Source organism: Biomphalaria glabrata, chromosome 9, assembly GCF_947242115.1.
Source record: "Biomphalaria glabrata chromosome 9, xgBioGlab47.1, whole genome shotgun sequence".
Taxonomy (NCBI): domain Eukaryota; kingdom Metazoa; phylum Mollusca; class Gastropoda; family Planorbidae; genus Biomphalaria; species Biomphalaria glabrata.
Window position 1 is genome coordinate 25,186,567 of NC_074719.1, and position 16,577 is coordinate 25,203,143.

General features: G+C 32.8%; 1 protein-coding gene across 1 annotated transcript in view; it reads right to left on the reverse strand.

The window, feature by feature from the left end:
• Positions 1-16,577, reverse strand: part of LOC106054524 (collagen alpha-1(I) chain-like) — an 80,234-nt gene that overhangs the window by 15,495 nt on the left and 48,162 nt on the right. Inside the window, exons 27-43 of the mRNA XM_056042020.1 lie at positions 16,403-16,456; positions 16,219-16,272; positions 14,968-15,021; positions 13,189-13,242; positions 12,951-13,040; positions 12,385-12,438; positions 12,208-12,261; positions 8,782-8,835; positions 8,437-8,490; positions 8,148-8,201; positions 7,431-7,484; positions 7,228-7,281; positions 6,945-6,998; positions 5,462-5,569; positions 4,666-4,719; positions 4,409-4,516; positions 153-260 (exon numbers count right to left, since the gene is read on the reverse strand). Coding sequence (XP_055897995.1) covers positions 153-260; positions 4,409-4,516; positions 4,666-4,719; positions 5,462-5,569; positions 6,945-6,998; positions 7,228-7,281; positions 7,431-7,484; positions 8,148-8,201; positions 8,437-8,490; positions 8,782-8,835; positions 12,208-12,261; positions 12,385-12,438; positions 12,951-13,040; positions 13,189-13,242; positions 14,968-15,021; positions 16,219-16,272; positions 16,403-16,456 — 1,116 coding nt within the window. The remainder of the gene's footprint in view (positions 1-152; positions 261-4,408; positions 4,517-4,665; positions 4,720-5,461; positions 5,570-6,944; positions 6,999-7,227; positions 7,282-7,430; positions 7,485-8,147; positions 8,202-8,436; positions 8,491-8,781; positions 8,836-12,207; positions 12,262-12,384; positions 12,439-12,950; positions 13,041-13,188; positions 13,243-14,967; positions 15,022-16,218; positions 16,273-16,402; positions 16,457-16,577) is intronic.

A 16,577-nucleotide genomic window follows, 5' to 3' on the forward strand; every position in this document is an offset into this window, starting at 1 on the left:
TGCATGAGCTATAACAACTTCCTTTAATATATTTGTGTGTGCTTGAGCTATAACAACTTCCTTTAATATATTTGTTTTTCTTTGCATATGAACTAGAAACAGATTTCTTTTCTTTTCTTTTTTTTTTAGCCTAGAAACTAAAACAATCTCACCATATGTCCTTTTTCACCATCCTCTCCCCTTTCACCTCTGGGTCCTGGTTCACCTGGTGCACCTGGACGTCCTTCATCTCCTTTAGGTCCAAGCAAGCCCACTGGGCCCTAAGAACAGAAAACAGCTATTAGTGGAAGAAATTAAGAATTGTGTTTCTTGAATAGAATTGCAAATATCTGTTCAGCTCATATTTGATTTATTTTTGATGAGAAAACAAGAGAGACAGAAATGAAGAAATGAAGGAGACAACAAAAAAACACCTGACTAAAATGTGAGACTAAACTATCAAAGTTGTAGTCTTGTTTAAAGGCGGGACTAGCAAAGAAAAGTGTTATGTCTAAAGAAGTGTAAGTTTACTTCAATAATATCCACAGGAAGGAATCTCAATATGGTAACTTAAAAGTCCTTTTGTTACATTTATTTTAACATCAAAGCTTATAAATAAATACCTCCCAACTGCCACTTAGATGTAAATAAACATCTTTTTATTTACAATGCAATTTATATTTATTAAAAAATATTATTTTTGGCTAATTTTAAAATGAGGGGAAAAAAAAGAGAACTAATATCCTTACTCAAGAGCTGTTAGCTTAAGACTTTTATGGCTTCAAGTCTATCAAACTACTTCCTAACAGTCAGGTACTAATTATACTTTTATGGCTTCAAGTCTATCAAACTACTTCCTAACAGTCAGGAACTAATTATCTGTATCAAGCAATGTTTTCAAAAAGAACCAATTTGTTGTCATAGAACAACGATTCTCAACCTTTTTAGCTCGGCTACCCTTTTTTACAATTCCCCATTAGGCGGTGACTCCCAACAGTAAAATTATTTTCGTACTTTTGCAAATGTTATAAAATTCTGATTCTAATGTAATTATTTTGTATGTATTGCAAAAGCTTTAAGTTTAATCACGAAACAATATGTAATAATATTTTGTCTTATATATTTTGTCAATGCGAAGGTTAAGTTTGTTACTGTTACACAAGATTAGGAATAGGAATTCTGGTACTGTCTTTGCAAGAGTAATACTTTGGAGTAATTACATCAGTATTTAGAATTAATAACTAACATGCTGGGAAAACCCTGTTCCGCAGAAATATATTATTGGAAATGGAAGAAGGCACAACACAGACAAATCAGGATAACACTTCAACACTTGATCCAGATTTGTGTAACTGACATTGAAAACAATCATTTACCAATGCATCGGTAGTAATGTGTTCAATAAACTCTTTCTGTGATGCATCTGGAACATCTTCAACTTTAACTGTAAATGGAGCTCTGGCAATGTATCTTATCTTATCTTATCTTATATAATACAGACGTTACTTCAAAAAAGAAGATGATTACGTCCTACGCGTCATGCATTTAGTCATGCATATTAACCAATGACTTAAATTCTGCCAAGTCACTGGTTTTCCTGGCTAGCTCAGGCAACCCATTCCATGCTCTAATAGCACTAGGGAAGAAGGAGTATTTGTACAAATTTGTCCTAGCATATGGGACGAGGAATGTGCCTTTATCTTTGTGTCTTTCAGAGTATTTTATTAAATTTTGTTTTTGTATTTGAAGATTATGGTTCAGTGTTTTATGTATTATTGCTACTTTACTTTTGAGCCTTCTGTCCTGAAGGCTTTCTAAATTTAGTGATTTTACTAAAGGTGTTACTCTAGTCAAATGTGAATATTCGTTTGTTATGAATCGCACTGCTCTATTTTGTGTCTGTTCTAGTTTCTTAATGTTTTCTTGAGTTGAGGGGTCCCAAACAGAGGATGCATATTCTATTATTGGCCTAACCAAGGATAAATAACATTTTAGTTTTATGTTCTTATTTGATTTATAGAAATTTCTTTTAATAAATCCTAATGCTTTGTTTGATTTTTTTGTAGTTTCATCAATATGTGGATTCCATGACAGTTTTTCATTTATTATAACACCTAGGTATTTTGCGTTTTTAGTCTGTGTTACTGGTTTGCCATGAATAAGATAAGTGGAATTAATTTGTTTTAGTTTTTTGTTACTCTTAACAACTGACATTTTTCTGGGTGGAAAGACATGCTCCAATTTGATTCCCATTTCTGTAATTCATCTAATTCTCTTTGTAAAATATCTGTGTCTTGTGTTGTTTTTATTGTTCTATATATTATGCAATCGTCTGCAAATAATCTGACTTTTGTTCCTGAAGTAATGCAATTTGGTAAATCATTTATGTAAATTAAAAATAGTAGTGGACCCAAGACTGTTCCTTGAGGTACACCTGAGTTTACTGTTATCGGTGTTGATTTAGAGCCATTTATTATTACAGTTTGTTCTCTCCCTATCAGAAAGTCTTTAATCCACTGATGCAGTGGACCATTAATGCCGAAATATTTTAATTTTTTAAGCAAACTATGGTGGTGAACTTTGTCAAAAGCCTTAGAAAAATCTAGTAAGATAGCATCTATTTGTTCACTATTATCTAAACCTTTTGAAAAATCATCAATTAGTCCTATTAGTTGTGTTTCACATGATCTATATTTCCTAAAGCCATGTTGGTATGGTGTGAGGACATTATGTTTGTCTAAGTGGTTTATGATGTTGCTACATATTATGTGTTCTAGGATTTTACATGTAATGCTGGTAAGTGATACTGGTCTGTAGTTTCCTGGGTCAGATTTTTCTCCTTTTTTAAATAGGGGGGTGACATTAGCTTCTTTCCAGTCCTTTGGTACTCTGCCCTGGTTAAGTGAAGCCTGAAAGAGTATTTTGAACACTGGGGCTAGCTCATTACTTAGTTCTTTGAGTAATCTAGCTGGAATACCATCAGGTCCAGAAGCTTTATTTGGTTTGGTGTTGGCTAATAGTTTTTGAATTCCATTTTCTTGTACTACTATATCTTCTATGTTGTCTACTTGGTTCAAATTCAGTAATATGTCTTTGTCTCCTGGGGCTGAGAATGCTGATGCAAAGTATTTGTTTAGAATGTTTGCTTTAGTTTCATTATCATTATGTATTATGTTATGTTCATCTTTTAATGGCGCTATGCCTGTTGTTTCCATTTTCTTAGACTTAATGTATGACCATAGGTTTTTGTTGTTGTCTTTAGATATTACATTGTTTATGTATTCACTCTGCAGCTGTCTGCTTACTTTTTGGGTTAAGTGTTTAATTTTTATATACTTTTTGTAAACTCTTTCTGCATTAGTTTCTTTAAATTTTCTATATAGGTTTTCCTTCTGTTTACAAAGCTTCTTTAGTCTATTATTCTATTCTATTCTATTATGTAGAAAGTAGGAAGAAATTGTGTCCGCACGCATTCACAAAAAGTTTGTTTTTTTCCACAGAAATTATCATTTTATTCGTTTGTCATGTTCAATGTCATTTCGCTCATAGGTTGTCAAGATGTAAATATTGATTTCGTTCAATTTTGTTTCCAATCTTAAGTTTCATTTTTGAGGGTCGAATCTTTTCAGACAAATCGATGAATTGAACAGTTTTAATAACTTTTGGCGAATTATTAAGTACCAAACTTCAACCTAAAAGAAACTTGGAGCACCATCTGTGCAGAAACAACTAATTTCAAGAAATTCAAGAAATTTTTCAAGAAATCTTAAATTTTTCAAAAATTGAACCAGTAATCTCTTTAAACATCTCATTGTAGTCGTCTCTAGAGGTTTGCAAAAGAGAATACTTATCTCTAAAATACTCTGTATGCTTGTCAGCAAAAATCAGAAGTTTGTTATCAAAATGATGTTATATTTATTTCGGATTCATAGATTCATTACAAATGAGGCAATGGAGTTTTGCAATTGCTGCTTTAAGTAAACTGATATTGTAGAAATGGGCATTATATTCTCTTTTCTTAACATTTTTTGTTGACATACATTTTCATGGGTTGTTTAATAACAGAAAGGTTACCTCCAATAACATGGCCTATTATTAATTATTAACCAAATAGATTTTTAATAGCTTCACAACAAAAATAATATCTATGATTCTGCATGGCGTAATGTAGTGTTATCCACTAATTTACATTAATTCAAACTGTCAAAAATATTTCTACTGCAACAAAATTAGAAAGGAAATCATTCTGTTGTCTATCTCTGAATAACTAAGGAAAAAATAATTTCCAATGAAATAGACAAAAGTTAATATTTTTTGTAGACTTAGGCGACAGCAGCAAATCGTCATTCGACCCCATAGGGGGTCGCGACCCACAGGTTGAGAACCCCGTCATAGAAGTTAGTAGGTAACAAGCTCTTAGCATACAAACCGGTGGTCCATCAGATCCAGCTGAACCAGGTGAGCCTGGTGGGCCGCTGTCACCTTTTGGACCAGGTGGTCCATCATTTCCAACAGATCCTGGTTCTCCCGGGGTTCCCTAAATAAAAACAAAATAAATTAAATCAAAGGAGAAAAAAATCTAAAACAGCATGTTGGTAAATGCTGACAACTAAATAACACATAGCAAGTAATGTGTGTGGGTGTAATATATGAAATGTGTAATGGCAAAAACAATATCAGTCTTACTGGTGTTCCTGGTACTCCTGGTGTACCTTGTGGACCTGGAGCTCCAGGGGGGCCCTGAAAAATAAAAGTATTGTACCAGTAATCTTAAACTGTTAGAAACTTTAAATACCTTACCTAGAACTAGTTACATTTACTTTGTATCTCACGTATATCAACCCACTATGTCTATCAGTCTGGTCTCAAGTTCTGTCAGTCTGTCTGGTCAAAATCTTTTACACATTATTTCTCCCACTTCCCATTCTTAGATCAAGTTGAAACTTTGCACAATTATTCATTGTCAATGAATAAATAAAAAAAATTAGTTACATGATTGTTTTAAAATAACTGACGCAATTTAACTCAATATAAGAAAGGTTTTTAAAAAGTTGTATTTAACTTGTATTTTTTTATTTTTTTAATGTTTATTATAAACAAATATATGAATATGTGCAAGAGTACAGGTACATTTAGCATTTAGGAATTTTGCATCTGACAAGCTTTTATATATAGGACCTATATAAGTTCTTTATTTTAAAATGCATTCACTTTGGGAAACTCTAATTTAATGAAACTTAATGCCAAGAAAAAAAAAGGATCATCAAAACAATAGATTAATTCTTTTCCTTGTGAAACCTTTATTTATTAATTCAAATAGATGAAAATATTCAGAATGTCTTACATAGCTCAACAAACTAAAATAATCATTACATTAATTTTTAGATGTATTAAAAAGATTCCAGAAAATAGCAAGATTAAGTCATAGGGAGATGAATATCTGCCTAAGGCACACACACTTTTGTATGCTAAATAATCTTACCGTCTTTCCAAATTCTCCTTGATTGCCTTTTTCACCAGGTCCTCCTGGTAAACCTTGTAGACCTTGAGGACCAACAGGTCCAACTAAACCTCTGGGGCCTTCAGATCCCTGGCAACACACAAACAAATGGCACAGTTACATCTCAGACAATTAAAACATAAGAGAGAAAAGATTTCTTTCTGTTAAAACAGGATTATTTTTAAAAAACAACTTTTAGGAAAGGCCCATCAGCAAAATTCCCTAACCCATTCCGTTGATAAAAAAAAATTATTGAGGGTTGTTCGCTCAAAATGACCTTTTAACTAAAAAACTTTTCTACTAACACCCCTATAATAAGCTTAAAAACCATTAATGATAATTTAGTGATTGATTAATTTATCTGTTCTTCTTTTTGTCTTATTTATTGTTGTTGTTTGTAAATTGAAATATTAAAATAATAGGCCTATTTTTATATGAATGGCAATGTCTTCAATGCTGTTGGAGATCTGCCTCCATACATCATCAATCCATCACATTCGGGATCTGCCTTTGGGTCAATCAGCGCGTGAGGGGTGGGGGGGGGGGGAATTCATGTGAGATCCAGTTGATGGTGATTAAGTGCACTGAACATGTGTTCTTAAAAAACAAATAGCCGCAGTAACGAGTGTTTATGAAACGGAGAGTAAAACAACGTGAACTAGCCCATAGTTAAGAGGCGCGAGATCGAATTTTGTAGTTTCTTTCTAAAAAATATTTGATCACAAGTTTCATAGGCTATATAGACATCAGTTCCATGCAGAGAAAGGAGATGTGGAGCATGGTAAAAGTGAAAACAAATTTAATGCCACAAGGAGGACAATAGTTATAATGCTTCATGGAAGAAATTAGATGATAGAACTAATTGAAGCTTAATTTACTATATTTTAACATGTTATTTTGCTATTTTTAAGGCCTTTTGCTCATTATGACTCCTGCGAAAATTACGACCCCCTACTGCAAGTTGACTTGAATTAATAATTTAATAGCTGATATGGAAAAAAGAGTCAAATTTAGTTTTATCGCCTAATAGCTGAGGAGTCCGCAGATGTTTTCATTTTTTTAATAAGTTTAACCATTGCGGAGCTATAAATTCTAAACTAAAAACTGGCACAAACGCGTTCGCCATTGGTCCTTTCCCATATAGACAACAAGAAAAGAATATTTGAGAAGAGATATTTCACAGACATTTTAGCTCCGAGTTAGAAGCAATAACACACTGGGATTACCAGTTTCAAAATTCAGTCATCCTATTACTGTGATGTAATTATATATATAACAGACGTAAATGCTATTATTTGCAAGAATATGTCCAGAAGCTTAGAAAACATGCTGGAATTACTTCATTGAATTCAAATAGTTCATAATATATCTAAACAAACATTTACCCAGTACTACAACCAAAAGGTATTAAATATAGCTATGTTATTGTCTAAATGTATTCTCTTAAGATACAGTTCAGATTTACCTTCATTCCTGGGATTCCTTGAACTCCTCTGACACCTGGGTCACCAGAAGGGCCCTACATGTACACAAAGAATAAGTTGTTACACAGTTTGAAAAGTGTCTTGAGTAACATATCTGTTGTTTCATTTTTTATTTGGTAGATTGTATATATTAAAAAAAGCATAGAATCCTAATCAAAAGACACAATTTTGAGACAACAAAATATATATGCCTTATTACATTTGAAGTAAACTAAAATTTTAATAAACCAAACAATCTTAATAATGAAGTAATTTAAACATTACAGGAGGTCCTGGTGGTCCTTGTAAGCCAACTGGTCCTTGTGGGCCTGGGGGTCCCTATGAGAATAAAAAAAAAATTTCAGAGTTAATGACAACCATGTTTGAAAAAGCATCTTATTAAGATTTAAAAAAAAAGAGTGAATAAATCATCTATTTTATTCTATAGTTAACAGTTTTATCATTGAAATAATAAAACAAAAAATTACCTGAGGTCCATAGCCACCTTTCTCTCCCCTTTCACCAGGTGGGCCTTGGTCACCCTTAAAAAAAAAGAAACATGATTAATCCTAAAACCAATGTCAATTAGGCAATAGTATCTCAATATTGTTGTAAACTTAGGATAAAAAGTATCAACCAAAGAAATTCAACTTAATGAAAATGTTTCTATACAATCAGATCACTAAGAGAGGATAATGTTTGATAACAAAACACTGCCAGTCAATATCTCTCTAGTTCTGTCTCTCTATCTCACAGTGCACAGGAGCCGCCTCTTTCATTTCATCAGCACTGCTACACAGTTTCATTTCAACTCTACATCTAATGTCAGGGTACAACCACAACACAATATCACAAATCTTTCTCTTCACAGGAAAAATTCCACTGCACCACACACTTTTTTGACTCCTGAATAAAGCTCTCTACTGGCCTGTCCATTGAGTTCCCTACTGTTCCTCTCAGCTTCTTAATTCCGACAGAGAGTGGAAAAAAAACTTTCTCTTTACCTGTCACTACTGGGTAGAATTGATTAATCTTTTTCTCCATAACAGAATTTTCCAGAGCTGCTTTGAATGAGCACTATGTGCCATGGTGTGCAGCGCAAGGTTGTTATATTACCAATTGGAAACCCACATAAAATGCATTTATTTCAATGCTAAAGAACAATAAAATTAAACCGTAGCTACACCCAAACAAAACAAATCTACCTTGTCTCCATTCATGCCAGGTGGACCAATAGGTCCAGCAGGTCCTCTGTAGCCCTGTTGACAAAAGCATAAAATAAGAGTCAGCATGGTGGTGATTAGATATAAAATGTGTCCAAATAAAAACAACTTTAGTTTTTAAATGTCTAATTTAAAACAGAAGTTTATTATGTCCTTCAATACCACTTTAGTTTGTAATTTTTTCAGTTTTAAGTCTTTTATTATTTCAATGTATAATGTCCCTCTTCAACAGCTTGTATTGAATACATGAAAAAACAACAACACAAGTTACCCTTGGGCCTGCAGGTCCTTGTGCTCCTGGTTGTCCTTGGGCTCCCTCTGGACCCTGGGAATGTTCAATAGATACATTTATAGTTTTATCATAGTTGACTTGTTTCCACTAAGACATTCACCTTAGAAGTTAGTGACACAAAGATATGATCACTAAATATATATATATATACGAATTATGATAATCTGCACATAGATACACACTATGATCTTCTACTCATAGATAAAGAACAATTGTTGAATGTCTATTATGTCCTGCGTAGAAAAACCTGTTCTTCTCTAGCTTCCTACACTGCATCAAACACTATATCAGAATGAAATTTATATCAATATACAAATAACTTACAGCATTTCCTTTTTCTCCTCTTTTTCCTTGATTGCCAGGTGGGCCAGGTGGACCCTACATATAGAACAAATGACAGTATAAAGTATAGTTACAATATAATACACTTGTACTACACTTAGAAGCTGCATGTACACACAATTAAACAAGCTACAAAGAATAACATCACACAACTGGTAGGTTAATATTCAAAATAATAAAAGAACATTCTGCTACAATAAAAAGTTATTTTTAAGTTGAATTTTTTAAATTTAGTTTCAGTTGGAGCTGAAATGAGATAAAACTAACATAAAAATTGTGGAAGTGGAGATGTTAGTAACCAATAGCTGCCCTGATGGAGTATAACCAGGATAGAATAGTAGAATAAGGAGACCAAGAGTAGGTAGAAGTGAAATAAAAAATAAGGATGTCATACTCTCATAAAGACCAAGAGTAGGTAGAAATGAAATAACTAATAAGGATGTCATACTCTCATAAAGACCAAGAGTAGGTAGAAGTGAAATAACAAATAAGGATGTCATACTATCATAAAGACCAAGAGTAGGTAGAAATGAAATAACTAATAAGGATGTCATACTCTCATAAAGACCAAGAGTAGGTAGAAATGAAATAACAAATAAGGATGTCATACTCTCATAAAGACCAAGAGTAGGTAGAAGTGAAATAAAAAATAAGGATGTCAGACTCTCATAAAGACCAAGAGTAGGTAGAAATGAAATAACAAATAAGGATGTCATACTCTCATAAAGACCAAGAGTAGGTAGAAGTGAAATAACAAATAAGGATGTCATACTCTCATAAAGACCAAGAGTAGGTAGAAGTGAAATAACAAATAAGGATGTCATACTCTCATAAAGACCAAGAGTAGGTAGAAGTGAAATAACAAATAAGGATGTCAGACTATCATAAAGACCAAGAGTAGGTAGAAATGAAATAACAAATAAGGATGTCATACTATCATAAAGACCAAGAGTAGGTAGAAATGAAATAACTAATAAGGATGTCATACTCTCATAAAGACCAAGAGTAGGTAGAAGTGAAATAACAAATAAAGATGTCAGACTATCATAAAGACCAAGAGTAGGTAGAAGTGAAATAACAAATAAGGATGTCAGACTATCATAAAGACCAAGAGTAGGTAGAAATGAAATAACAAATAAGGATGTCATACTATCATAAAGACCAAGAGTAGGTAGAAATGAAATAACTAATAAGGATGTCATACTCTCATAAAGACCAAGAGTAGGTAGAAGTGAAATAACAAATAAAGATGTCAGACTATCATAAAGACCAAGAGTAGGTAGAAGTGAAATAACAAATAAAGATGTCAGACTATCATAAAGACCAAGAGTAGGTAGAAGTGAAATAACAAATAAGGATGTCAGACTATCATAAAGACCAAGAGTAGGTAGAAATGAAATAACAAATAAGGATGTCATACTCTCATAAAGACCAAGAGTAGGTAGAAGTGAAATAACAAATAAGGATGTCATACTCTCATAAAGACCAAGAGTAGGTAGAAGTGAAATAACAAATAAGGATGTCAGACTCTCATAAAGACCAAGAGTAGGTAGAAGTGAAATAACAAATAAGGATGTCAGATTATCATAAAGACCAAGAGTAGGTAGAAGTGAAATAACAAATAAGGATGTCAGACTATCATAAAGACCAAGAGTAGGTAGAAGTGAAATAACAAATAAGGATGTCAGACTATCATAAAGACCAAGAGTAGGTAGAAGTGAAATAACAAATAAGGATGTCAGACTATCATAAAGACCAAGAGTAGGTAGAAGTGAAATAACAAATAAGGATGTCAGACTATCATAAAGACCAAGAGTAGGTAGAAGTGAAATAACAAATAAGGATGTCATACTCTCATAAAGACCAAGAGTAGGTAGAAGTGAAATAACAAATAAGGATGTCAGACTATCATAAAGACCAAGAGTAGGTAGAAGTGAAATAACAAATAAGGATGTCATACTCTCATAAAGACCAAGAGTAGGTAGAAGTGAAATAACAAATAAGGATGTCATACTCTCATAAAGACCAAGAGTAGGTAGAAATGAAATAACAAATAAGGATGTCATACTCTCATAAAGACCAAGAGTAGGTAGAAGTGAAATAACAAATAAGGATGTCAGATTATCATAAAGACCAAGAGTAGGTAGAAATGAAATAACAAATAAGGATGTCAGACTCTCATAAAGACCAAGAGTAGGTAGAAGTGAAATAACAAATAAAGATGTCAGACTATCATAAAGACCAAGAGTAGGTAGAAGTGAAATAACAAATAAGGATGTCATACTATCATAAAGACCAAGAGTAGGTAGAAACGAAATAACAAATAAGGATGTCAGACTCTCATAAAGACCAAGAGTAGATAGAAGTGAAATAACAAATAAGGATGTCAGACTCTCATAAAGACCAAGAGTAGGTAGAAGTGAAATAACAAATAAGGATGTCAGACTATCATAAAGACCAAGAGTAGGTAGAAACGAAATAACAAATAAGGATGTCAGACTATCATAAAGACCAAGAGTAGGTAGAAGTGAAATAACAAATAAGGATGTCAGACTATCATAAAGACCAAGAGTAGGTAGAAGTGAAATAACAAATAAGGATGTCATACTCTCATAAAGACCAAGAGTAGGTAGAAACGAAATAACAAATAAGGATGTCAGACTCTCATAAAGACCAAGAGTAGGTAGAAGTGAAATAACAAATAAGGATGTCAGACTATCATAAAGACCAACACATGATGAGTGAAAGTGGAACATTTTTCTGATCTAAAAATCAAATACAGAAGAAACTATTACACAAGCTAAGTTTTATATAACAATCCTTTTTAATTTTTATTTTCTTTAGGAATCAAAGTATAGTATTTTAATATTTTTAAAACTATTACATCTGAATGCAACAGTTCATATATAGACTTAAATATTATACAGATATTTAAAATTGATTTAAGCTTAATCAAATTCAACTCACACAATAAGAAAATATACCTCAATATTGACAAGGATTTGAAACCACAGTGATCAATACATTATAAACTGACAATAATGGAACTTCACTGACTGTATGAGCCAACCAACAATGACTTTTGCATTTCTTTTACGATATTTTGAAAAGACTTTACATTAACTCTGGGCCGTTTCTTTGAATATTCAAGTTCGATAGTCAGATTAGTCAGGTCAAGGTCTTGTTTTGATTTTGTAGTAATTGAAAACACATACTCTCTTTTTTTCCTAGGATTCTTTGTCATAACTTATGCTGATGGCCAGGATATTGATTGATCTAGCTATTTGAATAAATTTAGGATATGGATTGACCTAGCTATTTGGCTATATGAAGAGAATAAATAAACGAGAGCAAGGTCTCATTCAACCCAAAATCTAATTCTAGTTATAAATATATTTTCTTTCTTACCCCTGAACCAGCAGCGCCTGCAATGCCAGGTAAGCCTTGTGAGCCTTTCTCACCCTACAGGTTGGAAGAAAAATGAAAAAGGTCAAAACATTAAAGAATGATTAATGAATTTACCTTGATTTACATACCTACTTCATCCCAACAAACAGTTAATTATGTTACAAAAATTATACTTACAGGTGGTCCTGTTGGTCCTTCAGGTCCTGGAGGTCCTGGGATGCCAGCTTTACCCTATAGACAATGAGAGTAGATGTATAAATGATAATGACCTTTTAATAAGCCTAACTCTTTCTCTCCTAATTGATGATACCATCGTTGATTTGACTTCATTAAATTAAATTAATGTTTAATTTTATAATCTTTAATTTGTATTATAAAAGGTCATAAAGTTTCCTTTAATTCTATACCAAATAAAACATTTTCTGATAACAAACAAAAAAAGTTATTGAAGCTCAATCATAGCAGGGTAGTGAAATAGTAATGGGCAACATAAAGAATTCCGTCAAAACATGGGAAAATAATTACGGAGAGAACGAGTTAACCCAGAATAGGTAAAATACTGTAATAATGGAATAAATGTTTTCTTTTCTATTTTTATTTCTTTATGAAATAACTGAAAAGCACTAATAAATAAACTTTAACAGTTGGAAGAAAACAAGCTTTTTTATTTTAAAAAGCAAAGTAACATGACAGAGGCTTTTTTAATGTAAACATTATTTAGTGATCAAGATACCCCTACTGACCTCGGGTCCAGGATAACCTCTGTCACCAGGTCCACCAACAGTTCCAGGAGGTCCGGGAGGTCCAGCAACACCAGCAGGTCCAGCAGGTCCCTGTCAAAATCATGAAAGCTCATGCAAATGATATATTGTTGTTTTTTTACAATATACAATAAGAAACATTAGGAACAAAAATATAATAAGAGCTACTGATCAACTGTAATTTATAATAGAAGAAGATATACCAAATAATAGTACTTACAGGTGGTCCAGTCTTTCCAGCAGATCCTGGTACACCAGTATCACCTGGGGGACCCTAAAATAGCAATGTACAGTGAAATAAATAAAATTCAAACTGAAATTTAAAGTAAAGATACAAGAATTTCTTTTTAATATTAATAGGCATGTTACTTTCTGTCACAGTCCAGTTTTAGAACCCCTGTGACATGAAGTGACACTCAGTCACCTATTTTAATATTCCGTGCTGAAAGCACGAGAATAAGTTTTAGGGACTCTAAAATAAGGGTCAATGTTAATCAGTTAGTGAAGAACTCCAGCAGAGAGTGGCTATAATATAATTTTCTCTGTCTGTAATGTGTACTGTGACAAATTTGATCAAGTGTTAACTTAAAAGATTTCTTTGGATTAATATTGTTAATATTTCATTGATGTGATTACTTTGTCTACATGGCATGAGCAGCCAGTATTTATTGTTATTTATTTTGTGTAATTAAACTTTCCTCGTCTGCATCTGTGGTGTTACGTTCTATATATTTACATGTAAGTGTGTCATAGGCTTAGTACACAGTAATGCTACGCGATGGCTGAAGTGGCCAGAGCAAAGGTTTGATAATTACGAGGCAAGAAGAGATCTCAACACATCACTACACACTAGAGTTATACCCAGCAACATTCAGCTTGACATTTGGTGGCCATACTGGTCCCCACACTGACACTTTCCCAAAAACACTATTGCACAATTACTTATCAAAACAGTTATTGTCATCAGCTGATACTGTGACCTAATTCTACCTATTTCTAGAAGCCGGGGTCAGGTCATAGAATAATCAGAACAAACACATGTTAATTATAATCATCCAATCAGGGAAAGAGGTCAGAGAAAAAAATTGCATACGTCAGTTTCTAGAAGGTCTAAGTTAATCAAATATTTACGATATAAGATTCTATGATTCTGGAAAGTATGGTTGAGAAAAGTATAAATGAGGGGAAAGCTAGTTAGTCGGGGTCCTTGCATTGTAACTGATTCTTGTGTTGTACTGAGTTTTAAACAGTTGGTGGTCCACTAGTTAAAGTTGTATCATTAGGTTTTTAAGGTGATAAGTTATATCAATTGAAGTTTTATAGGTAAAAAGTGTATTATCAAGAGATATTAGTGAAGTTGGTAATAAATTGAAAGTCTTCGTATAAGTTTAGTTTGAAGAAGTTAAATAAAGAAGAAAGAAAAGAAGACAGATGTTTCTTCAAGTTGGTTGTCAAGTTATTTATATACATCTCAGGCAAAATGATTCTGTTTGAGCCATTATTAATATAAGAAGAAATGTCAGGTAATAAAGGAATATAAGTCATCATAGTTATGAGTTATGAAACAAAACTAATAATTGAACTTGTATAAATATTTGCAAAGCCAAAACAAATTTTGGAGCTAATTTACCTAGCTATTTCTTCAAGTTTTCTATAATTCAAATTAGATCTGCTATATGCAATGCCTTTTTGTTGTCTAGTAATTTAAAATAAGAATCTTGATTATTTTTAAAATCATCTTTATATTATAGTTTCTTACAAACAAAAAATATTCTAAAACAAATAATAACTTAACTTCCATTATCTAGCTCTTTTTACAGCCACAAAGTTTTGATAGCAAATTATAATTAGGCGTATTGAAAATATAATAAAACTATAGCTTACAATACAGCTATTTTTCTAAACTATTGGACAAATTTAAATTTATTATTGCACTAAGGAAGAGTAACAAAGAAGATCTTCCTTAACATTGTTAAAAGCTTTTATCAGTTGTACTTACAGGGTTGCCTGGTGTACCTCTATCTCCGGCTGGTCCTGGCTCACCATTAGGTCCCTGAAAGAAAGCAAAACATTTTAGACTTAGACCTAAATTGCAAAAAATGCACAGAATAGTGTGTATTTTGTGCTTCTGGTGCATAAGTTTTGTTAGTATAGGGCACACTAAGTCAATGTCCTGTTTGTTGTGATTCTTATTGGACTTGATTCCCTTTGTTGCTCTCCATGATGTCTTTGGTCATGCTGAGGCTTTTGTGCTTTTAGAGTATGGTATTTAGTACAACTTAACTAAGTACACAGACATCAAAGCATAGCTGAAATACTCATTTACTTTTTGCCACTATATAATATTGCTTTAGGATAAAATTTCCAAGAACCTTGTCATTTGTTTCTTTACAGAGAACCTGCCTTGGGTCCAGACAAAGTTGAGCAAGTGTCTGAGCTTGGTCTAGCGCTGAGCCAGTATTGAATTAATTGTGACTGAAGCATGGTCATCTTCAAAGTCCTGCTATTCCATGTTGCCAGTGACAGTTAAACACTAGTTTTGTTGAAAGGGGAAGGTTTAACAATTTTTAGTTAGTCCCATTTGTGCGAATAGATACATATAGTTGATCGCATTGATAAATGTTATCTACATGTCTAGTATAGGAGGCACGGTGGCTGAGCAGTAAAGCTTTGGCTTCTGAACCGAGGTTCCGGGTTCAAAACCTGGTGAAGACTAGGATTTTTAATTTCAGGATCTTTTGGGCACCTCTGAGTTTGCCCAGCTCTAATGGGCACCTGACATTAGTTGGGGAAAAGTAAAGGCAGTTGGTCATTGTGCTGGCCACATGACACCCTTGTTAACCATGAGCCACAAAAACAGATGACCTTTACATCTTCTGCTCTATAGATCACTTTTACTTTGCTTTTACTTTACCTGTCTAGTATGCAGCTTATGTGTTATGTATGTCAACTTGTTTTGTTAGTCAGGAACTGATGTCCCCTATCTATTTACATTTCAATCATCATCTTTCCATTGTACAGAAAAACATTATATCAAATAAGGATATATAGTTTGTTCTTAAAAAGAAAGACTGTCACTAGCTTATCAAGCCAATATTAAATATAGTTCAAGTACATCTGATGTTCACTGTATACAGCATAGCTTTGTTTTATGTTGCCAAAATGAAATAATTATTTACTTATTTAAATTTATTTACAAGAAACAGGAATCATTTTTTTAACATTTCTAAACTAAATTTCTCAAACTTACAGGTGGGCCCATAACTCCAACAGGTCCAGGTGATCCAGGATTACCAGGAATGCCCTAGAGGAATAAAAAACAATGTGCTGAAATTGTCCTATGTCTTTAATTTAATTTTTAAAAAAATATCAGTTTCAAACAATAAAACAAAGTAATTATTTAATATGCTTTCTAAACTTAGAAAATTACTTACAGCTTCTCCACGGTCGCCAGGTGGTCCTGGATGTCCATTATCACCAGGTACACCCTACATAAAATAGGTGGTTTATTGAATCAGTTATTACAATGACAAATCTTTATTGCAACTCTGCAATTTAATATATGCAAATTACAACTAAAGTTCTATTCAGACTAATATAAATAAAATT